We start from the raw sequence: 24374 nt of genomic DNA, 5'->3' as shown, positions 1-24374 counted from the left end.
GGGTGTAATCTTGTCTACATCAGAAATAATTTTCTTATTCCTTTCTTTGTCTTATAGTTCTGAAATCTCCCTTAATTTCTCACAGAATAGCCTTATTCTACTTGTTTTTTTACAAATTCTTTTTTATTGTTAGAGAATTACAGGTAGCCTCTACTCAGAAAAATGTGATACAAACACTATTTACTTTCTTGTTAAATTCAAGACTAGTACAGTAATGTATGAAAAAGAATTACAGTATATTGTAGCTGATAAGAATGCCCATATAAACTTACTTGGGGATTATTTCTGTATCTCTGACAATGTAACTCAATTAGGAGCAGAAGTCTGTATTGCAAGGTGAAATACACCCAGTAATTTGCAATATTTTAGTAGTTTTTGACTTCACTCGGAGATGCCTTAAAGGTTCATTTGCATAAGTGAACAAAATGTTGCATTTGACTCACAAATGAGGTTAACCTATCTGGGGAATATTCAGAAGCTTGCCTGATCGCACAGGCACAGCTTTCTAAGAGACATATTTGTGTGGCCTGATCTGAGCAGCTCAGTAGAACCATTTCCACCAGTCAGCTCCAGGGCAGTGACATGAGAGGTTCACAACAGGAAGATGCACCTCTCTGGAATGCCTTGTTTCTTCTGTATTTTGAGTTGCCCTTTTTCCCTCCCTGAAAAAAAACCTCACTTGGAGGGAGGAAGAAACTCCAGGTTTTTCCTTCTTCCTTTTTCACTCTGGCACTGAGTCAGAACAGTGTTAGAGCCCTCGATCTCCCTTGCTGTTGCTTTTATACATGACTTCAGTGTTGCAGCTTGTTCCTCTCTCCACCAGCAAAAGGTGTGGACTAATCCAAGAGATTATCCTCAAGAGAATTTTGCTAGAGACTTGACTCTCTCTGGTTGACAAAAATACATACTAGAATCATACTATGTTTCCCAAGTCCTACCATAGCATCTTGAATTTTGATCAGTTTTTCTTGATGGGGATGGGTTTAAACTAGTGCTTGTTCAGTGATCTCTTTAATACCCCTATGCAGTCATACATGGTCAATGCATGCATTATGTAACTGTAAAGTCCTCTTCTGTGCTAGACTTTAGAAGACTTTTTAAATAAGGTGTTTTGTTCTTGCGAAAAAGAAGAGGGAATGTCCAAAATTACTAAATATGTCTCTGCAGTTGTTATTACACTGCCAGAACTTCTTAGGCTTGTGCAGTTAACACATGGTTACTCTCTGGGTAGCCCAGGAGAAGCACTCCCTTCCAAACCACTCATACCTTCTAAAAAGTACTATGGTAGGATAGGTATTGGGTTCTTGGAAGCTTAGGTTTTTAAGATTGGGTTGAGCCAAAGAAACAGTCATTTTTCAATGAACTAGGTAGTTGATGATGTGTGTGGGGGGGTGAACCCCAGCAGGTGCACATCATGAAAATACGGTGACAGATTACAAAATAAGGACTGTATGGCTCATGAGCTATATAAAAAGGTCATTGATTATAGTTGTTTTAATTTTTATGGAGCCACTTCATTTAAAATATATTGAATAATATCACACGTATATTTTACCTGTGTGTTATGTAAGATAGTTACACTTGTGCATACATTAGAATTTTTTTTTTTTTTCAATGACGAATACTGAAAAGTCTGGGTTCTTACCCCACCTTTTCTTGAGAAAAAAATAAAAAACAGGAAAGGAATTAATACAATAGTATTGCTTAAAAAAAAAAAAAAAAGTCCAAACCTAAACTTCGAGAGTTCAGGAAATCTCTATTCTTATAGATTTTGGCTCTGATTTTGAAGACAAACCATCATTCTTTGGAGTCTGTTTAAGTGCAGATTTCATTCTTACTCCTTTTTGTGAGAAAGGTACTTAGAACATAGGCCAAACGTTTTTGACTCATAAGAGTCAGAATTTTTGTTGATTATTATTAATGGTATTTTTCACTTTTAAGTAGTAAGCATAGACAAATGAACACAGTTTTCCTTTTTTATTTGAGACACTTAGCAAAAATGCTGAAATATCAAACATTTCCTCAGTAGCTACAATATTGCCACTATGTACAAAATATTTGATAAATGTAGTACACATATAAAAATACAGTATGCATTACATATATACAGTACAATGTGCAAAACATATGGCATTCAAACATATGGAATTGATTTTAGGGGTGCAAACAGCAAATACAAAGGCATCATGGTTTCTTATAGAAAGGCAATACATAAACTGACGCCCTGATTGCCATAATTTGCATTTAGTAAAGTAGTGCTTAAATGAAGAGGGCCCTAGAGACAGGTGTCTATCTTCTTCTTTCCACAAAATGAGATGCTAAGACATAATTATGACTATGAAAATAAGAAGACAAACACCTACTAGGGTTAGCGTTATTTCTACTGCAAGCAGTACTGTGAAGAAAAATCCTATCTGGAAAAAAGCCTGTGCTATTACTTAATACAAATTTTTTTCAAACAACAAAAACAAGTCTGTACTGTTAAACATCAAAAACAGCTTTGAAAATATCTACACCCTTATTTTTAAAAAAGTATGGATAATACTTGTGGGGATTTAATTTCCTATGCTTCAAAATACAAAGTGCCTCCTTTGGCAATATAAATGGCAATGCTTTGGTTCCTATTTAAATTTTTATATTATTATAATTTATTTTAGGCTGTCTTTTGAATATCTGAACTGTATTTTTTATAAAAATAGTGTGATTATATAGTTATTAACCATTCCCTGCTTTTTATTGAGAATTTGCTCTCATAGCTAGAATGGCTTTTTTGGCTAGTTTTCTACAAATACATTTATGCACTTTTAACTTAAAAAGTCTTTATATTCAGTATTGGACACTACAGAATGATGTAGGTGTCTCTTTTTTGCACTTTATATTTATTCCTAGCAAACTGGTATAAAAGGAATATTTGAGATTACTTCAGGTTTTAATGGATGCTCTTTATTGGCCATATATAATACTATATGCAACTCCATTCCACGTATCTCATAAAAACCCATCTGCAGTATGGTCTAGAAGTCACTAAAAGGCAATCTAATAGACCACAATATAAAGAGTTTTAACAGAACATTTACTAGAGATAAGTGGAAGAAATTTTTTTCCAGTTTTAATAGAATTTGCTTTAAGTTTATAATACACTGAAGATGCCATCCAAATAATAATTGTTTACATCAGTGAGCTTTACTGTGTTTTGATTACATAATGCCCTTCCAGTTAAATGTATTCTGTGATTGCATTTTCTTTGCCTTGAAAGCAGTTCAGCAGCTTGTGTTTGGTTTCCAATTACGGTGCCTACACTTTTCAGGCATCTGAATGTTTGAGATTTAGTAACATAAAAGTTTAATATTGAAACTTTTATATTGATCACCTGCTTCCTTGAACATAACTCCTGTTGGTGAATTTAGAAATACCTTGGAAAGAAATTTCAGTATTAAGTAGTGATTATTTCTAAAAGCTGCGACCTCAGCTTTTTAAAGGTCTGATTCTGCAAGCCCACATTGCTGGATTAGGCTCTAAATTTCTGTAGAGAACAACTGCCATAAATTCATTTTATTCTCGGAGACAACTGCTAAATTTATGACAATGTTTTCTTAACTATTTATAATGTTAAACAAAATTTTGCCTGTACACTTACTTGCCTTAACTCATGCTGAATGGCACTAAAAGTGCATAACAAATACCATTTCTGTATTAAATGCAGGATGGGCCTCCTCTTGATTAACACTAGCTTTGTAAAACATGTGTCCGAGCCCTCTCCTTGTCTATAAGTGTAAACACCAACTTTTGATTTTCACACTGATAAAACGGTATTCTTAATTACTTTGAAGGATCTACTAACAACACATTTGATAGGATGTGTTGTTAGTATATTGCAGCCATTAAATGGCAAATTTAGTGCCAGTGCATTCCTTTGCAACTGTTCTCTTAATGAGAAATATATTCAGTTCTGTACGGTTAAACTGCACAGTCATGATTACATTTCTAAGATGTATTGTATTCGTGTTACAAAAATCGTCATGTAAAACATGCACACACAAAAGTCTAAGCAAAACCTATTTCTGCCATAACAGGCATATATAACAATGGCAAATATATCACATTTCAGAACAAAGTCTAAAGCAAACCATTATATATAAGGTTTAATGCACATAATTCTGAAATGTACAAAAAAGTAATCACACATTCCCTACACTAGAATATTTGTACTTTAAAAACTAAAATGATCCCTTAATTTTTTTAAATAATATTGGTGGTTTTTTTTTTTTTTGCAAACAGAGAGTAGAAAGCTATACTGTACTGATAACAACACATCTCAACTGTTTCGATTTATTTCTGCACATAGATTCCTATGGATTAGTTAACATTCTACACTGCCAATAAGGATAGTTTTGTAGCAAGATGACTTTGCCAGTTTTAAGCTCTATTTACATGCACATCAAACATGACAGTACAGTTGTCCTAGGTTAATTTGTCCTCTAAAAATTAATTTACTTGCCTCTTATTTAATCAGAAGGCAGGGTCAAAAAGGGGTAACTAACCACACATACGTGGTATGATGCCTGGTGTATCACAAATAATAAATTGACAGTACTGCAGAACACTAAATTTCATTCAAAGTTGTTCCTATCGGATGAAGAGTCCTTAATTCTTATTCTTGTAACAGCTGAGGGCACTTAGTATCTCAGAGTATTAGCTCCCAAGATAATATGATGAAAAGGAATGCAAAAAGTTGAATGTATTTGTTCACTGTTATTGAAGAGTCCTACACCATCAAAATTTAAGGCAGGCAGTCCACGTGTAATATTGTACTCAAGTGCTGTAGGCACAGCCAGAAGGAATAGGGACATACATCTTTCAACTTCATCTTTCGTTGTGGAAATCTCCAGATTGTTTTTCTGTACTTAGTTTCACATTAAAGTAAATCCTGGCCTGTAAAACTCTTGAAGATACGTAATGATTTAAAGTGCTGATAACTGATATGATGCAAACATATAATGCCAGTTTAAACCCTGAATCAATTATATAATCCACTATTTTATCTGAAGCCAATGGAATTCCTTAATATTAGTAAACCAAATGCACTGTCTATCTGGAGACATAAATCTTCAGTTAATTCCACAACATTTTCTGACAAAAGTATTTTGTTTCATGTTAACATGATTGTGTTGTGGGTTTTTTTTTAAATGTGATACAGGTTGCTAAATAGTTAACAGGTACTTTCTCTTTTCATTATTTCTTTGATGCATATCATTATTTTAAGAAGTAAGCAAAAGCTTCAGGGCATTTTTTAAGTAGTTCCTACAAAACTTTATTTTTGAAGGTTGGTGGCGAGGAAGGAATTCTGCAATGAGATCCGTTTTCAGACTAGAAAACATATCATGTTTCCGTTTTTCAGGAAATAGGGGACTGTTTCCTTTTATCTTAATTTAGGAATTCCCTAATAGGAAATAATTCCAATTTTATGTTTGATTATCAGCCTATGTCATCTATGGCAACATTTAACAGCTATTACCTGAGAGACAACCATAGAATTACAAAGTGTTTTTTACTTCTATTTGCATTTTTTTGTTTGTTTTTTTCCAACTGCTTTCATAATAGACTCTGAAAAAAAAAACAACTAAGGGCTTTAAAAAAATAGTATTTTCATGTGCTGTGCTGTGAGGTAAGAGCTTAATTTTTGCTATTATCTGTTTCAGGTATGAAATATGCCTTCTTATCACAAAACAGTACATCCTGATACTGCTTATTAGCCTTTTATAATTTTCCGTAACTGTGTGCTATTTAGGATTCTCACTGAGCAGCTTCTCTGTTTAGCTTCCCTGATGTTATGTAGTGGTAGACAAAGCTGTTCAATAGATAAAGTGTTCATTAAGAAATGATGGTTGTCCTGTCCGTACTGTCCCCTACAACTCGGTTGGATCCTACAAACATCTTTTATTGAGGGCATTGGGACTATTCTTGCATAGATGCTTGCAGGATCATAGTGCACAACAGCATTAATTAAACTTTTCTACTTCCTCAAACTGTTCTAATATGCTGAGATACTGGATTCAATGATCTAACAAATATCCTCAAACACAAAGCAAATTTAGGATATTTATTATTTCCATTATAGTAATCTCTTGTTTGAAGACCACTGTTCCCCTCTGTTCACAAAAATAAGCTATACAAAGTTCAGAGTGTATACAAATAACTGTCTGATATACACATGAAAACCTAGCTATGAAATCCAGAGCATTGCTATACAAAATTCAGTGTTCTCAATATTACCTGGCGTAGCTACAGTGGATTTCTTGCAGTTACACTTAATGTCCCTTTGGATGCAGTTAAATTCTTCCCTCGTGATTAAAGAATGGGGGAAGAGTTTTAAAAACCACAAAACCAAAATATAAAAACAACTTGAACAAATTAAGAGACTAGATATATGAAATTTCACTGAACCAGCCAGTGCTTCTCCTTGCCTTTGCCCTCACAATTAATTTTGAACCTGGCTCAGGCTATCCACAGGAACAATGAAGTGCAGTGATACCTCACCCTCCCCCAAACACTTGCTCACTGTGTCAATACAGACAGTTGAAATCTTGCTTTTTCTTCTTTAAGTTTAGCCATGTTGTGTTGCTCATTTAAGCATTACAAAGTCAGAAACTTAACTTCTTTCTTAAATATTTGTGATGCATTTACCTTGGGGTACTTCTAATCAGCAAGTACAATCATCCTTTCTTGACTCGTGAAATACAGCTTTCAGAGGGCCCTGATCTGCACTACTGATAGGAGCATAAAGTAATTCACTGTTGTAAACTTGAAAATCAATAAGGAATTAGCTTCAAGCATTTGTTCTTCCAAACATTACTGTCTTAATTTATCTTAACTGCAATCAGAATGGTATAATAATGGACCTCTGCTGTAAAGAGACTTGCAGGTCATGTTCTCATTGGCTATAGCTTAATCCCAGTGCAACTGTAGATCTTGTGGATCTAGAAAGTCAGTGGAAAAGACGCTGGGGGCAGTAGAACTGAGAGGAGTGAGTCCAGATGAGGAGCTGGGCATTGTAATGTCTAGCCATTCCATATTGTCCAAATTTGTATCGGGAAGGTCAAGAGACAGACAAGAACTATTAGCGGTAAACTGTGGGTCGGATGTTTCCATGGGTGAATGAGAGTGGTCTAAAATGCTGGAGTGATTAAGCAGATCATTCTGGAGGTCTTCAATTAAAGAAAATGACTCTCTGTCCTCATTACTGCTTGTCAGTTGAGGAATTTCATTACCTGACGGTAGAGTTCCATCCAAGAGAGCTTCAAGTTGGTTTTCCAAACTTATAGACAAGCTGGTTGTTGGTTCTAAGGACACAGGAGGAGGGGCCATTTGGATTTGTGGTGGTGGGCGGGATATCACTGTATTCACTGGCATTGTAGTGATGTTGGCTGTTACTGGTCTCATTTTAGAAATGGGAGATGGTTCCTCCTTTATTGGAAGGGAAATCTCTGTAATAAAAAAAACCCCCAGTACTGAATTCAGAAGAGATAATGACATATATCCTCAGGCTTACAACTTCCACCCCGTTTTTGCCCACTTTGAGATGCATCCACAGTGAACTCCATGGAGTAAGAGTCATTTTGCTGTTCTGATAATACAAACACTACACACATCAGACTATGACAGGTACTCTATGAACAACAAAGTGTTCCAAAACAAGTTCCAGAGTTCTGCTTTCAGTAATACTTCAGCCAATTAGAATATTTATATTGATGAAAAAAGGAACAATTTTCTAGATGTTAGCTTTACCTCCTTCATGTTTATAGTTCTTTTAATTAGAATGTGGAACCAACACATTTCCTAATTTAGAGAAGAATACCTGAACCAAATTTCAGTTCCATCCCTGTTTAGTACTGTGTCCACCTTGATGAATTAGTCTAAGAGATCAATTGATGTGATTAGGATGCATTTATTCCTGATTCCAGAATCTAAAACTACTCTCCTGTCAAGAAGTTCCATGTAAGAAGTTCCATGTAGTGGCAGTAACAATAAAAGGAAATAAAGCAAAGTAAGTTCCAGTTAATTCTTAAATGCAAATGGAGTCCAAAAGTAAGATTAGACAGACCAGAATATGCAAATAAATCCCCTAGCACAGACGATGTTTCTGCCAGCAAAACTATACCTGACAATATATTTTGCACCAGTTTTCCAAGCAAAAACCACATTCTTAAAACCTGTAAGAGCATCTGTTGAAATGATTGCTTAGTAAAAGCAAACCATTACTAAATGGATCCTCTCACTCTCTTGAAGTACATTAATAAACTAAACATTTTTCAGTGTAGAACTCGCTAATGTAAGTGCAAGAGCCCCTGAATGCTTTATTTTTCATAAAGATTATCAGGAAACATTTGCTTTTTTATGACAACTTCACAAATACAGAGCAGTTGTTACCTTTAAGATCAAATAGCTTTAGTAATGTAAAACTCAAAGCAAATATTTAAGTAAGCACACCAATGTTTCTTACATCCTCTGTTCCAGAGGTAGAACTTCTTCGAACTACCCATGCAATATTTTAATAAAAGCACTGAAAGCATTTTTGAATTTAGCTTGAGTTGTTCACTGCACAGGTCACTTATCTCAGTCTGTCACTGTCTACTCCATTTTCTTCAGCTGACTTTGCAATTTGCTTTAAAATGAGAAAATACTTTGATGTTTAGAATATGGCTAAAATCTTCTAATATCCTACAATCAGTCACTTATGTCTTGGCATTCACTGCTGTCAAGATCCTTATATGACTGTAGTACAAAACATTAAGTTAATTGAATTGCTTGGCACCAGAACATTTCCCAGTATTGTAATGGCTTCTCAGTCTACAAAGCCTAATTATGCCTGAAAGCCTCCTTCTTTTACTGCCAAGCTACTTTGTATATTACTTTAGTTATTTCAGTTCCTTTCTGATAGCTCCCTTATTTTAACTGACATAGAAAGTTGTTATTCGTTAATGTCTCTATGTAGTTCATACATACTTTTTCCAGTAATGTACCTTTGATGTTTACAGTTGATAATACATGGTTATATTTAATGAAGTTTTAGTATCAGCATGCTTTAATTCTTACCTCATTCTATTTTTTGTATAATTTCAATATACATTATATGGACTTGCTCAACTTTTCAAATTTAGATAAAATACATCTATGCTAACTTAAGGTGTTATTTTCATAGAATCATAGAATGGTTTGGGTTGGAAGGGACCTTAAAGATCATCTAGTCCCAACCCCCCTGCCATGGCCAGGGACACCTGCCACTAGACCAGGTTGCTCAAAGCCCCATACAACCTGGCCTTGAACACTTCCAGGGATGGGGCATCCACAGCTTCTCTGGGCAGCCTGTTCCAGTGCCTCACCACCTTCATAGTGAAGAATTTCTTCCTCATATCTAATCTAAATCTACCCTCTTTCAGTTTAAGGCCATTACCCCTTGTCCTATTGCTACATGCCCTTGTAAAAAGACCCTCTCCAGCTTTCTTGTAGGTACTGGAAGGCTGCAATGAGGTCTCCCTGGAACCTTCTCTTCACCAGGCTGAACAACCCCAACTCTCCCAGCCTGTCTTCATAGGAGAGGTGCTCCAGCCCTCTGATCATCTTCATGGCCCTCCTCTGGACTAGTTCCAACAGGTCCATGTCCTTCTTATGTTGGGCGCCCCAGAGCTGAACACAGTACTCATTTGAATGCTGTGTGGATTATTGCAAAGGTCTGCCTGGGCTAATTAACAAGCAGAGAAGTTCCACAGCAGGTTGACTGTGTGTGTTTTGGTAAATGTTTTCTTTAATAGATAATTATTGCAAACCTTCAGAAATACTAGTTTCATCCAGGCTGGATAGCTTCTACCTCCTCTCCCTGGAAGAATTCTTTCCTTTGATTATAGCACTGAGTTTTTATTATCAGGTTTTAAATCACTACATCACACAGATGTCAATTAGCTTACCTCCACTCTTGATGAGAATATCAAAAAGATCATCCATCTGCTGACTGTGCGCACTGGAAAGCTGTAGTGCATGAGAAAAGGGTTATTCTTTTTCATGTAGTATTTTTTCCTAAGCGGATTGATCCTAGCTTCTCTCAATAGTACATAAGTACTAACCTATGATCAAGACTAAAATTCTTCATATGAAACTGTCAATCTAGAAAACAGAGAAATAGTTTGGAGAGACACTTGTAATCCCTGTGGTCGGTTTCAGTACAAAGGAATAGGGAAAAAATCTGAAAAGCAAGACAAAGATTTCATGAAGGCAACCTAGAAGAGAGGTGCAGGAAACCAGGGATAAGGAGAAGTACTAACCCTGTTTTGTAGCAGGGTAAGTGTCTGGAACAACTGCAGGACTTTGGGGGTGCACCCTGAACTGCTTTCTCTCAGAGATATCCTGCGAATAGCCATCATGTAAGATGCATTTTGTTAGGTAGGTTTTTGTTTTTTCAATTTGTAGATTCACATTCTTTTCTTTTTTAAAGGGGGGGGAGAGCTTTCATCAGCCGTTTATCTGTTTGTTTTAAACAACTATCTCCTGAATATCTGAACCTTAAGCAAAAGGTAACAAAACCCCACAAACCCATTCTTTCAAAAACAGTCTAGGAAAAGTGGAGACTTTTATGATGGTCTCAAAACTAAAACAGTGTTTTAAAACATTGGTTATACTCTGGAGATAGGAAGTAATTTGTCATCAGGAGATCTAGCTCCTGAAAAGAGGCCAGTGGGGAGGCACTTTGCTAACTGGTAGTGATAGAGTCGTGTAAGAAGACCTGTGTGCCTTCACTGTGAGGATGTCTCAGACATGCCAAGAACATGTAGAATGGCATTAGATACCCATGCTTCTGCCCAAGTATCTGCCACCACAAAACCAGCAACCAGTACTAGGTCGCTACAAGGTTTTATCTTTTGGGATAGTTCAGAAACGTATGAGGTTAGGGATGCTCATTAGTTTTGTTTGCAACTTTCCTCCAACATTAAGGGTATCATGCTAAACTGACAAAGCACTACCTAGGATTATTTCATCAAGCTCACTAAATATAGACTGTTTTGAAGCAAGCACCTATGCTCATGTATGTATATATGTATGTGTGTGTGTGTGTGTGCGTATATATATATGTTTGCCTAAGTGTGTATAAACACACTCACTTACATTCTCCTCAAGTTTACTCACTTTGGAAAATATGAATATATTTTCTCTTTTAAGTCTGAAGTTTGGGTATCGTACATCCTTGAAACAAGTCAGTTGAAGGATAGTTATTGTTAAGTAGCAATAGCAGCATTATCCCTATTATATATATCACCAACTGGATACTGTAAGACTTATTTACATGTCTGCTGCTTTAATAAAAAGAATCAGGAAACAGGAGTCCTGTAGTTAAAGGCAGTTATGAAAATAACTAGGTTAGGGTTTCTGGTGTTAGAAAATCTTGACACTAAACAAAAAACTAAAATAAGCAATGGCTTTGATAATTCTAAAGAAAAAAATGTTTTTAATAGACTAAACAGGAGAAAATAACTACCTCACGGTGCGATGTCTGAATGTTGCGGGTCTGTTTTATGGCCTCTTCATAACGAGGAGGATCTTTTGTCTTGGATACTGTGTTGTTGAAGAGGGATTGTTGAACAATGTAAGGCTGGGCTTGAGATGGCGAGCCAGGCTGTGTGAAATAACAAGATAATGACTAAACAATACATTCTAGTGAATTCAAGATGTATAAAGTTGTTCAGATTATCCTATTTTGTCGTACCAGTCTACATACTTACAAATAACAATAGCATAGGTAATCAGAGGGATAAAATAATAGTTTCTTTCTTTCTCACACATACATACATATATGCATTATTAAAATCTACAAAACATTCTTCCTCCTTGAGTGAACTGCAGTATGTACATAGTCACATGTTATTTAATAATAATAATAATATAAAACTGAACTTTATGGAACATTGTTGGGCCAATCTTACCTTATTAGGAGTACCAGGTCCATTCTGCACAGAGGGAACCTGATTACCACCAGTGTGAATGTTAGAGTTTGATGTTTTATTAATAAAAGATTGTGAAGGTGTTGTAACTGGTGCAGTCTGATAGGAAAATACTGTATTTGATGTGGTAGGTGGAAAAACCTGTAAAGGATTAATACATCAGTCTTAGGTTGTGTGGTTTTTTTTTGTTTTAAATTAATAACATTGGGTAAATTACATGAATAAAGTTTAAGACTTTGTTACTTTATTTAAGACTTAAATACTTGCTTGCTTAAATTCTCTATTAAGGGAATGTTATTTGTAGTGATTTTTCCCTCCCATGGAATAATTTGTAAATCTAGAACAATTACTCTTTGAAAGCAACTTTGTGCTGTCACATGCTGTCATTCATCACTGATAACTAAAAATATTTTCTTGCGATTTTCCAGGAAGCATGAGAAACTGTAATATAATTTTTCTGAAATACATTCAGAAGAGTATGGAACAGTTTAATACAGTATGTATGATTTCCCCACCTAGTGGACAGTCACTAAAATGAACTTATTTCTGGCCTGATAGAAACTATTATATGTATCCACACTTGTCCTGTGCTGCCTGTTTTAAGACAGAATAGTTTGGTTTGTGCCATATAATTCTAATTTCTTTTAACTACAGATATCTATGAGTAGTGAGGGAGAGGCAAAAGATATAACTGATGAACTTGGGTATCACCTGTAAATTTGGTTACTGGTATATAAACTTTATTTCTTCAACTGATAGTCCATAGACTCATTGCAAATGATTCCAAGCAGTATCCTACTTCTCATTTTTTTTAAGTTAAAGGGAGAGGAAGAGGAGCTACGAATGTGTGAATGCATAAGCCTGTTCTGTTAAATTCAGTGTCACTCCCAGATACCTTTATGACAAGAGTGTGACAAATCTTAGATCGGGAATGGAGATAAAGCTAGGATAAGCTTTGTGGAGTACAGTCTGAATACGAAATTAAGTCTGCTGTGAGAGGGCTTAATACAGTTTTTGTTAGCCACCTGATCATCTGTGTGAAAACTGTTGTACTTTCCAGCTGTCTACCACTGAGGTGAACGGCTGTGGAGATGTCTCCTTATTACTGAATTAATTGAAGAACAAGGGCCATGTGGTAGTTAGAATGTGAAGAGACACCTCAAGTGTGTAGGAGAAAATAAATGGAATAATCAGCTGGTTTACATAAAAATCTGAGCTACCTGAGAAAGTCTAGATGGATTCAAGGCAACCGGTTCTGGAAAACAACTATTTATGGAGGTGATCACTATTAGGAAGACCAACTTCACTAAAAAGTGTTAAATTAATAAGTAGCATTAGGCGCTCACAGTTCATTACCTCAATCTGCCTGCTGAAATATCCAAGCCTCATGAAATGCAAACAGCAGACAGGTAGATCTAATGCTGAATGCATGAAGACTGTCCTGATCTACTGTATGTAAAAAACAGTGCAATTGTGCTTTCTGGTTCCCTGTGTAAAAGATGGCAGTAGATGTGTGAGAAAAACAGCTAGGATAGGCAGGCTGTTCAGCTCCAGCACAGCCAGATGCAGACTAAAGTCTGCTGGGAACTATGTGGTCTCCATGACAACTGATCTGAATAGGGGGAAAGACCAGAGGGTACAATTCTCTTGGTTATCTCCTGCAATCATTTTAAGGAACTTCTAGACAGCAAAGGAAGCAAACTGCTAGTCTCTGGCACAAGTACATGCCTCAGGATGACTGGAAAATTTCTATATGGGACCTGTCAAATTAACAAGGTAAGATTAGCCCTCACCAAATCCCAGGGAATCTGGATGAAATCTGCTTTTTGGATATATGTCAGTTTTGACTTCTGTAGGGTAACCTCGATGTCCATGAAATTAAACAGATTGAACAAACAGTCTGAAGAGTGATGATGCTCATTGAGTTGTGTTCCCCTTTATTAGCCAGCTGTCTAAGAATGGCAAGGCATAATCATACATCTTCTAAGTTCTTTTCTGGAACAAGAACCTTAGCAGAAGCAGATTAGACAACACTGCACAGGTAGAAGCCCCAAATCACATCAGAACATGGGTTTTATGATGCACATTTGTAAACTGAAATAAACTTTGAAGGCTGAGATATTTTGTAGCAGTTACGTAACATACTCTAAAAATTACCCTCTTCATCTTGAAATTTCATTTGTTTTTGAATTATCCTTTCTTTGGGGCAGGCTGAAAAACATTGTTCTCCTAAGTGATAAGGAGCCTTAGAGTCGATAGCACTGATAAGGAAGCAGCAAAGGTCCAAAACAAATCTCTGAGTTCCTAATAATAGAGGCCAGCCTGGAAGAGGCTCAAAGGAGGAGAAAGCCTTTTCTTTTGTGATGACTGGTGCTCATGGGTTGGTATCAGTTACCATATGAACACGACTGGATTGGCACTCTCAGCTGTGCATCCAGTGGTGGATGAACATCTGGTTTGGAATGGGAAATTTCAGAGCTGGTTGTGAAAGATCTCTCTCTGAATCATTCCCTGCATTCCTCAGGAAGACATGTATTGTAGGTATGGTGGGGTTTTGACTCACTGGAATTGCTATCCTCAGTATTTGAGTCCATAGCTTTCTTCATAAGTAGGGATGAAATCAACAAGGAAAGTAGGAAAACTAAAAGGAACTCGAGAAAAGAATAGATCTCTGAAACCATAGGTAAAAGCTTTCTCTTAAGCCTATAAGAATCTTCCATTTTTAGCCAGTGACAAATAAGAGAAACTGACTGGAATACCTGGTATACCACTTGTGCCCAGCATGAGGAAGAACATAGTAACAGTGGTGCCATAAGAGTACTTAACTTATTAAGATAAAAAATCTTGAGCCTTATGTATTTGTTTGCAACTGAAAAATAAAGTCCTGCACAGACTAAAATTTTGGAAAGAGGAGGAGTTACAAGCCCATTGTATCCCACAGAAAAACGTGGTACAGAGATGTTAGGTGACTTGATCATTTATATATGATGCAGATAACACATAAAAGATTCTAAATGCACTGCCTAGAATTAGATTACACTACTATTTATTGTAATGCTTATCGCTATCCACAAACCTTTCTGATTTGTTGGGTCTGACCAAGTGCATGCTGCGTGATGGTAGTTTGTGTTGATTGTGGAGTATGCATCTGAGGTGCTGTCTGGACCAGGCCAGAGGAAGAAATAGGAGCAGGTATTTGTGATGGGGTCTGTATTCCAGCTTTTGATTGAGCCTAAAGGATGAAGATAAAATATTTGCATTATTTGTATCTCACAGTAAATTACGTCGTGTAAAAAAATCTATTGCATAGATTATGCAGAATAGCAATAGCATGTATTCTGGGAAGGATGAGTGTGAACTGCGTATAGGAGACAAAATTTTTACTGTTTGGTACTGGTGAGTTCCCAGCTAAAAGGTGGTGGTTTTTGCCAACAGAGTTTAAGAAAGATAAAGACAAACTGGAGAGGGTCCATTGCAGAGCAATGAAAATAATAACAGATAGAGAGAGCGCATACCCAGCAAGAAAGGACTGTAAGAACTGGGTTTGAGTAACCAAAAAGACAAAATTAGAAAAAGGTGTTTTTTAAGAAGATGATAGTAGTTTTCAATGGCCACTGAAAGGCAAGAAGCATGTCTAACCTCAGGAAAGACAATTTTAGCTGGTAGTTAGGAAAACTTTCTGCAATATCAGTGAAGTGAAATACCAGAATAAGCTGCTTAAGGTTGTTACAGAATTCTAGCAGGGTTTTAGAACAATTTAGACAAAGATCTGTCTGGGTGTTTAGCTACCAGGAATAGCTCTTGCACTGCAGACTGTGGGGTCCATCCCCATCAGAATTTTACAGCCCTCATAAGTATTGCTAAACATGATGGTGCACATGCTAGCACCAAAGCCTAGGCCCACAACATGCCACAACAGCCCAGTACACGCTGGAGCGTGAAAGAATACTTTGCTGGCACAATAACCATGTGGGTGCAGGGGATTTCATCTAGCTATGTCCCAGTAATGCCACTGGGAAGTAGTATATGCTTAATTCTACCTTAGACCAACAGGTTAAACTGTTTCAGCTTGGTCAGATTACTCTTATACCTCTTCATTTATAACCTATCTTGGTTTATGCTGTATTTATTCACTGTGATACTACCTATAATCAGCCTAGAAATAATTTTGTGTAACCATGGTTTCTTTTTATAACTCCACTGGAGTTCTACAACCTAGCATTCACGTTTTGAAATATAATGAGCCATCACCACACAAGGAAGTTCAAACACATTTTGCAAGCAGGTATACCTCAAAATAAAGTACTGGGTTTGTAGCTCTCTATTACAATGTGGAGTTAACAAAATGGTGATATATGCTGATATAAATCAAAACCAGCTGTGCATGGAAGCAGCACACGGTAAGACAATTACTGTTCAGGAAGGAGTATCTGGGAACAAAAGTCGCAAAGAAAGCAAGTACTAGAAGAAGTTATACAGAGATTGGCTCTTAAGTTTTTCTACTCTTTTCCCTAAAAAGCAGAAACAGGCTAAGCCTAATTTTAAGGTAATCTTACAGGCAGCACATTTACCTATTTATACTAAATTATGCAAATAGTGCCATGCAGTTTACATGATGAAAAATAAAAACACCCTTACCTGCAACTTTATGTTTCCAACTGGTAGCTGCACTGCAGTGGTAGAATTCGGTCCCTGGATAGACAGTGGAAGGAGCAGCTGTGCAGTTCCTTGGGTAGTTAATAAAGCTTGAGGTTGGGCAACAACTGCAGTTTGCGGCTGCCTTTGTGGATTAACATAAAATTGAGAAATGGCATTCTGAGGTTCAGCTTTGGCCACAGGTATCTCCTGCTTGATAACAACTGCCTTTTTGGCAACTGGATTCTGGCCACTAGTATATACCGACTGTCCTAAAGAATGACTAGCTGCAGGTACAGATTGACTTGTACTAGAGCAGTCAGTAAGAGCATTTTCATCTTTGACAGCAACACTGAATTGCTTCTGTTCCAAAGCAGCTGAGGTACCAGAAGCCTGAGACTGTTGCTGTTGTCCCCGTTTTTCAACCTCAAGTTGCATTTTCAGTACTTCCACAAGTTTTTGCTCTTGTTCCAGTTTCCTTTTGAGCTCTTCAATCTGCTTTTCTTTTTCTTGAAGCTTGCGGTCCTTTTCTGCTACATCAAACTCCACGGTTGAGATGCTTCCACTGCTGCGATTCTGATTATCATCACTCATATTTGCTCTTAGTGGGGAATTACTTAAGAACTGGGATGGTGACATCATGGTCATCATTTCTGTGAAAGTATCTGCCACACTAGTATCATCTGTGCTTAGACTAGATTGTTCTGAAGGAGAGGGAGATATAGGCAAAGGAGAGCTAATGTTTTCAGTATTTACTACTTTGCAGCCAGGTCCGGTAGATGTTTTTTCTGGAGGAAAGCTGGATATCGTATTAGCCACTGGTTTATTTAGTGTTGCAACAGGAAACGCCACAGTCACTTCCCCAGTGTTACCTGTGGCCCCAGTAGAAGTGGTTACTGTAACAGAGCTACTAGTAGCAACCCCATTGTTATTAAGATCTTGATAGGGTTTCAGACGCTCAATAAGATCTGTTTTTGTTCCAGACACTGGTAATCCCCTCAATTTCAACTCCATTTTAAGCTCTGCTACCTGAAATAAAATAAAGCACAATAGTAAATAAAACATTAAGACTTACTTATATATATTCTACCTTATCACATCTTAGTTAGAAAAATTATTTTTCAGCATATTTGCTAGTTATTACACCTCTGGGTTCTGACAGTGTGCATGATCCGTGAGCATGTTTCCATGCCCTGCTACTTACTTTCACTGTTTAAGTGGCCAAAACCTTAGTAGTGTTCAGTTGCTGTACAATGAACAGTAGCAAAGTTATGCTGATTTTTCATAAATATTTGAAATGGGAAAATGAATGTACAGCTCCAATTCTGGGCTAAAAACTTCTGAAGCAAACCTGTAGATGACGGCAGGAGTGCAGATAAAAGCACTGAACACTAGCATGCTGAACCCCTTTGTTACACTATCAAGACAGATAGACCTATTTCTGAGAAATTTTATCAGTAGATAAATTCAGTAGATTCAGTAGACCCATCCAACACAAAAGGCGCTCTCTCTAATTAGCAACTGAGCAGTTACAGCTATGTGCCATCTGGGTTTCCTTTACAAATGTAAAAAGTGTAAGCAATCAAAATTAATCTAATTTCTGATAGAAGAATGTTCTCAATTTTCCAATAAGATTATAAAGTGAAGTGCAAATGTGTTGAGTGTAAATTAATTCTGTGCTTCAAAATACCAATTACAAAAGAACAGTCACCATGAATGGCTTCTATTTATGATATACATACACCACATTTACCTGTAGAGTGTTTGGGCTATATTTATGTTCTAACCAACTCTAAAAGAATAAAAGGTAGTGACCTCAGTAGTATTTCAGTACTTTGCCAGTCTAGAATTTTAAATTATAGAACTTCATGGTTTGGAAATGATGAAAAGTCACAGCAATCCATTTGCATAACATCTCTAAGAACCACAGCCATTTTATGTTAAATGTCCACCTAACAATGATTATCAGCTGTTTCCCCCAGTCTGGTATCCTCTACACTTGCTTGAGAGTGCATTCCAATTTTTCTGTTTTTCAACAATGCATTCCTGAATTCTTAACCTGAACCGATTTAGATGATTCAGTGTTAAAACCACCACCAGCAGGTCTGCAAGTATGGCTTATGTTATTGTTACCACATTAGCAGGAATACCAATAAATTATGCAGAAATGAATAAGTGAACAGCTTTAATCACTACAAAGCACAAATTCAGATATTAAGGATCTTAAAAAGTTAATAACTTAAAGTTTGAAAAGCTTATTTCAAACACTGTTGTTTGAATTGCATTTTCTAGACTTGTTTCACATTAAAAGATTGGCTTTAACTGACAGTAATACATTACTGTCTTGAGAATCTGATCTTCCAAAACGTCTTCTCTGTCCCTTCAAGTCTAAAAAAATACTTGCTTCTGTCCCTCAGAAATGCAACACCTTGGTAAAGGAAGGGAGACATGAATAAACTGCTCACCAGATCTCCCTACTCCTCTGCTCAGGTTTGGCACATTCGTGTAGCTGCTATTGAAAGGATCTGAACGTAAACCCCCACAAGCTTCTTCAGGTTCATTTCCATTAGGTGTCTCAATTATTAATTCCTGTTAATGTATTTCTGAGGGAAGAAGATCCTATGCAATGCCTTCATATTGCAGTTTAAACAGAGTTTACACCATTATTTATAACTTCAAGAAGCTTTTATGAAATTTAGTGTTCATTTTCAGACAACGTGTTGAACTCTGGTGAGATGATCTCTTATTCTCTTTTACTAGTGTTATTAATGTGTTGGCTTTATAGCAGTGACCTCTCGGAATATGTTATTATTAGGGCATCTTTTAATTTATACTGCTTAACTCAACCTCTTTGTTGATATACTAAAATTGTCATGAGGAAATTACTGTTTAAATCTGCCTGGGCTAAAACTTCACATGAAGTGCACCTCATACCCAAGGTATCAAATTATGTACCTATAAAATCTGTCTGAAATTATTCTTCTTTGGGAAAGAAATGTCATTTCTAGAACATATGCATGTGAGGAGGCTAAATCAAAACAAATATTTAAGTCCAGAAGACTTGTGTATGAAAACTTTGACAACCTTATTCTAAATAGTTAAAGAGAAAAGTACAGTTTTCACTGGTAAACAATATCCGGGCTTATTCTTGACAGTAACAGTTTGCAAGTTATGACCTATAGTGATGCACAGGAATGGACAAATCCCTCTTATTTTTTACCTTCAAGTCATCCAGGCTTGAAGGTAGAGGTCCTGGTTTCCGGCTAGAAATATTACTATTCTGTCTTGGTGAGCTGGCAGCTGATGTTGGTGTACTGTTGTTCAAAGTATTCAGTGGCGTATTCCCGTTGTTACTCTGTTTGTCATTCAGTGGCCTTCAAGTGGCAAAAAAAAGGGGGACAAGAATGTCAATGCTAAATATATTATGTTTGCAGTCAAGAAGCTGTAATTCTGAATCTAGTGTCTATCAAGTTAATGAATTAATTTTTTTTTTTTTTTTTACAAATACATATTTAACGTAAAACATTACCATTAAATGTTTTAGGAGAACAGCACAGAGAAGAAAACATAACAGAGTAGTATGTTGATATTTTATTCTCTCTTCAGTTAAGCGTACTAATTCATGCTTCATAGTTTTTATTATTGTCATGGCATCCCTGGAGGATACTACGGACTACAGAATCAGTTTATACAAATTAATCATCAGCAAGGGCAACTAGTTACTTTTTTGTTTGACATCAATAAAAAATGAATATTGAACTCTGTGTATCAACCCTACATACTTGTCCAATGTTCATATTTAGTAAGGACCGATGTGAAGGCAGTTTGCTCTGAAGTTGATGCATTTTTTTATCAGCTGTAGTCATAAGAAGAATCTCATACAAGGATCTCAAAATAATTGTAAAAGATTTAAAAATGCCATCATTTACACTAGGTACCGTACGTCAGCTCTTATTTCGTTCAACTGATTTATGAAGAAATGTTTCTGAAATGTCAGTAAATGGAACATAAGAAGCGTGGGTAAGCAGGCAGAAACATCTCTAGTCCAAATGTTAGGATACATGGTAATTATAAATATAACCACAGATGGTATCTTTAACTTTTCTAGCCTCACTTGCTGCGGAAAAATAACTCAGTGAAAACTCATTTTAAAAAAAACAGTTGAAAGTCATTTGAATTTAGGGTTGTGTGACTGTGGTATGTTACACCGTAAGCGCTTCTAGGGAAAGATTGGTCTTAGATGGTGAGAATGAAACTCTGCAGATAGTCAGCTTCTCATTCTGCTGTAGTGCTGGCAACTCTTTATTTTTCTGACTGCGTCTATCTATGAATCAGAGAGTATACTTCTCACTGTTAAAAGTGCTAAAGATCAACACTGATGAGGAACTCATATAAGCATTAGAGATGAGGCTATAAACAATATACAAATTTTACCTAATGCAAAATGACTGTTTCTTCTTATTTGTAAACTGCAAAAATGTGGTCTGTGAAACTGATGTAAAAAGACAATAAAAACACTACAATAGTACGTGTCTTTGTAAAAGCCATCACCTGTAAGCTTCTCTTCTGCTCTGCCTACCTACGTCATATTTGAGTGAAAATGGTGTCAAAACTTTCTTGCTTTCGCATAAATGCTTTTGAGTTTCAAATATGCATCTGGTCGGAAAAATGCAGCTGAGAGGTAGGAGGTTCTGTCTCCACGTCACACAAAAATAACTAGGACCACTTTATGGCTTATCAGACTTCAGGAGTATTTTAACAAGAGAACCACCTCATCACCTTCTTAAATGAGGCAAATAATACCCACAGTGATGCACACTGCCATTTCTGTTTACTTGGGTTCCAACTGCCTCTTAGCATTTGCAAAAACACATGTATTTCTAAAGCACAAAGTCTATAACTGATGTATGTATCTTTTCTTTAAAGGACACAAACAATGCTTCACATACTTCAGTGGTGCAGGTAGAATTGTCTGGTAGTTGTAGTGTTGTTGCTGTTGGCTCAGGATCTGCAGCTGCAAAAACAGTTGCTGCTGTTGTAGCAGACGAGCATAGTTGGAGTCCATCTGTGGCTCATTTTTCTCACCTTTCTGATCAGGTGGAATATATTGATGATACTTCAATTTTTTCACCCTTGGCTTAGGTTCTTTACATTTCTTGCTCCGATGCTTATCATTTGGGTTCTTTGGGTGGCTTTGCTGTTCATGGATGGAAAAGATTGAAACAACTGTAACAGACATCTCATTTATGAGCACTTATGCAAAGTATAAAGACAAAGCATAGAGGAGTGCATTTACTACAAAGAGTTATCCCTGCAAACCTGCCCAAAAGGATCGCTTACCATCCCTGAAAAGCTAACATACTCCAGCTGATTTATACTGTGCACAAGACGGGGTCATCAAATCACAGTTAGTGAATGTTTTTTTAATAGATGGCACAAATGAAGCTAAGGGATTCTGCTAGTCATGACCTGTCGTTGCAAAGAGGCATTCTTCTTGAACAGGTAAGTTCAAAGCCACTTCGCACTTTGTACAAGTAAAAGGTAGTATCTTGAAGTCTGTCTGTAAACACTTGCAGGTCAGAAGTACTTACAGGTCTAGATTAAAAGCACTGACAGACAGTCCTATAAATTACAGGATTACTCTTATGAAACTTTCAGCAGTATCCTTATTAGCAATGCTTGCACATGTGGTAAAACTCTCTTCCTTTACAAGCTCTTTGACATTATTTTGAGTGAAAAGTTGAAGACAGTTACCTAGTCATACGGAAGGTATCAAAGCAGAAATCCTGTGTTGATCCATACACATATATTACACAGATAGCCTGCTCTGGGGGATATCTGAATTTGTCATTAAGGTCCTGCATTAAGTAAGCTGGTACAAGTCCAGTGATTTCACTGGATATAGCCAAATTTGTACTAGAAATTGACTATTAGAGGTCATCCTCATAAATTTAGCCAAGAATTAATTTCATGTAGTTAGGTAGAAGTCTACATACATATAATCATTACAGAGCTGAAGACCTTTGGCAAAGTTGCTGAAATGAAATATTATAGACATCTTCTAACACAACCCCCTCTCTAATAGTATTTGAAAAAGTTTTCCATGCTGCTGGCCAGGTCAGTGCAGAAAAGAGAATTGAGTATGTTCTTCTGATATTCAAATACAAGGATACAGTAACTTCTCTCACACAGTGCATTCTGCTTATACAATAAATGAACTAAGAAAATAGTTGCGGAAAAGGAGCAATGCTGTTCACCAGTTTGGTTATAAGCAGACTAGGAATGCTGTTGCCTCTGTTCCTATTAAATTATTCTCAATACAAAACTAGATTAGAAAAGATTAATTTCACCAACAGAAAGTAGAAACTCAATATTGCAAAAATCTATTGTCCTTATTTCTTAAAAACTTCCATAGCAATGTAATGCATAATTCTGCTTGAAAACTTTTGTCAGCTGTAATGTAAGGACATTAATAGACTCTAGAAATAATGAGCCAGTCCCTACAAGTATTAATGGTTGATCTTGGCATACAACAGCTTTCAGTCAACAACCCAGCATGTTCTCCTGTACACTAATGAAAGTTGTTGTTAGTTATAGGCACTATAACGTTTCTCGTGTATTTTTTCATTAAATATAGCATTGGAAAAGGACATAGATTAAGAACACAGTCCTCAGATGCCATTGTTACAAATACGTACCTTTACTAATGTTGGCCCAGGCTTTGCTGCAGATACAGTATTTGTGTTCAGGGTGGTTGTAGCAGTAGAACGTGTAACGTGCTGTTCGATTGTAGAGGGAGTTTTGAGAAATTCAGGAACTGGAGAGGTTAAAGGTGGATACTAGTATTAAAAAAATATAAGGAAAAAAAGAAACATTAAAAACATCCACCATCTGAATAATTGAAAAAATGTGAAAAGGTTAAGACAATTTACTGTCATGTCAAATTCACAAAATATTCTTAGGAGGAATGGTGAAGACAGGACTCTTTTGTGTACATTTTGGCACACTTCAAATATAGCAAATAAGATAAACTGGTTTCTTACCTTGACTTCTTAGTTTGCATTTTAACTACTGCATGTAAATGTACCCCAAATCTGTTTTTACTAATACAGGATTTACTTCTAGTTTCACCAAAGCAAAACAGTAACTGATTTTAGTATTTATTACGATATACTACAAAAATTGATATTTTTCCAACATTAACATCTTAATTATTATTGTTGGTTTTTCTGCAGGTAAAAAGAATGATAACCAAAAAGGATTTATAACAACATACCAAAAAAGCCCTCAGGAAGGGCTTTGTTTTCGTAACTTTTACACTGTTGTTTTAATTCGCAGAATTCTTTTCTCCTTTTAACATACATGAAAACAAATAAAGAAATATCACAAAAACATTTTCTTTCTGTCTTTCTTACAAAATCATAAAAAAAAGCTGGAAGGACCTCCAGAAGTAACCTCACCCATTCAAGTCAGGAACATTTTACTTAAACTGCTCCTAACGTGTATATGTCTCTGGTTGGTAACCCAGAATCAGATTAACTAATTGATGCCGGTTCTTAACTTTATAATGGCAAAATTCTTCTAGAACTGACAGCTGTCATTAAAGTACTTCTGCTCCTGGCGTAAGGATAAAAAAAGAAATCTCTTCAAGGTAGTCTGTCAGAATTACAGGAAAAGGTTATGTCAAACAAATTTCTTTTCTTCTTAGCGTTACCAAGTTTCATATATGAAGGCTTCTAGAACCAAAGAGTT

At 36.3% G+C, this 24374-nt stretch overlaps 1 protein-coding gene across 10 annotated transcripts in view; it reads right to left on the bottom strand.

Moving 5' to 3' along the window:
• Positions 1–1968: 1968 nt before the first annotated feature.
• The window catches only part of MRTFB (myocardin related transcription factor B), an 87868-nt gene continuing 65462 nt past the window's right edge, over positions 1969–24374 (bottom strand). For 8 of the 10 annotated variants that reach the window (XM_075514794.1, XM_075514796.1, XM_075514793.1 and 5 more), the window contains 9 exons: positions 23321–23461; positions 21572–21819; positions 19843–19996; positions 16626–17651; positions 15064–15219; positions 11970–12128; positions 11525–11662; positions 9963–10023; positions 1969–7484 (listed from right to left, as the gene is read on the bottom strand). In XM_075514794.1, coding sequence (XP_075370909.1) covers positions 6946–7484; positions 9963–10023; positions 11525–11662; positions 11970–12128; positions 15064–15219; positions 16626–17651; positions 19843–19996; positions 21572–21819; positions 23321–23461 — 2622 coding nt within the window. In that variant the 3' untranslated portion in view covers positions 1969–6945. The remainder of the gene's footprint in view (positions 7485–9962; positions 10024–11524; positions 11663–11969; positions 12129–15063; positions 15220–16625; positions 17652–19842; positions 19997–21571; positions 21820–23320; positions 23462–24374) is intronic. The other 2 variants (XM_075514801.1, XM_075514800.1) reach the window with 2 other exon arrangements.

The sequence above is a fragment of the Mycteria americana genome, chromosome 12 (genome assembly GCF_035582795.1).
Source record: "Mycteria americana isolate JAX WOST 10 ecotype Jacksonville Zoo and Gardens chromosome 12, USCA_MyAme_1.0, whole genome shotgun sequence".
Lineage (NCBI taxonomy): Eukaryota > Metazoa > Chordata > Aves > Ciconiiformes > Ciconiidae > Mycteria > Mycteria americana.
The sequence above is the reverse complement of the archived record's forward strand: the minus strand, read 5'-3'. Positions and strand labels throughout refer to the sequence as shown.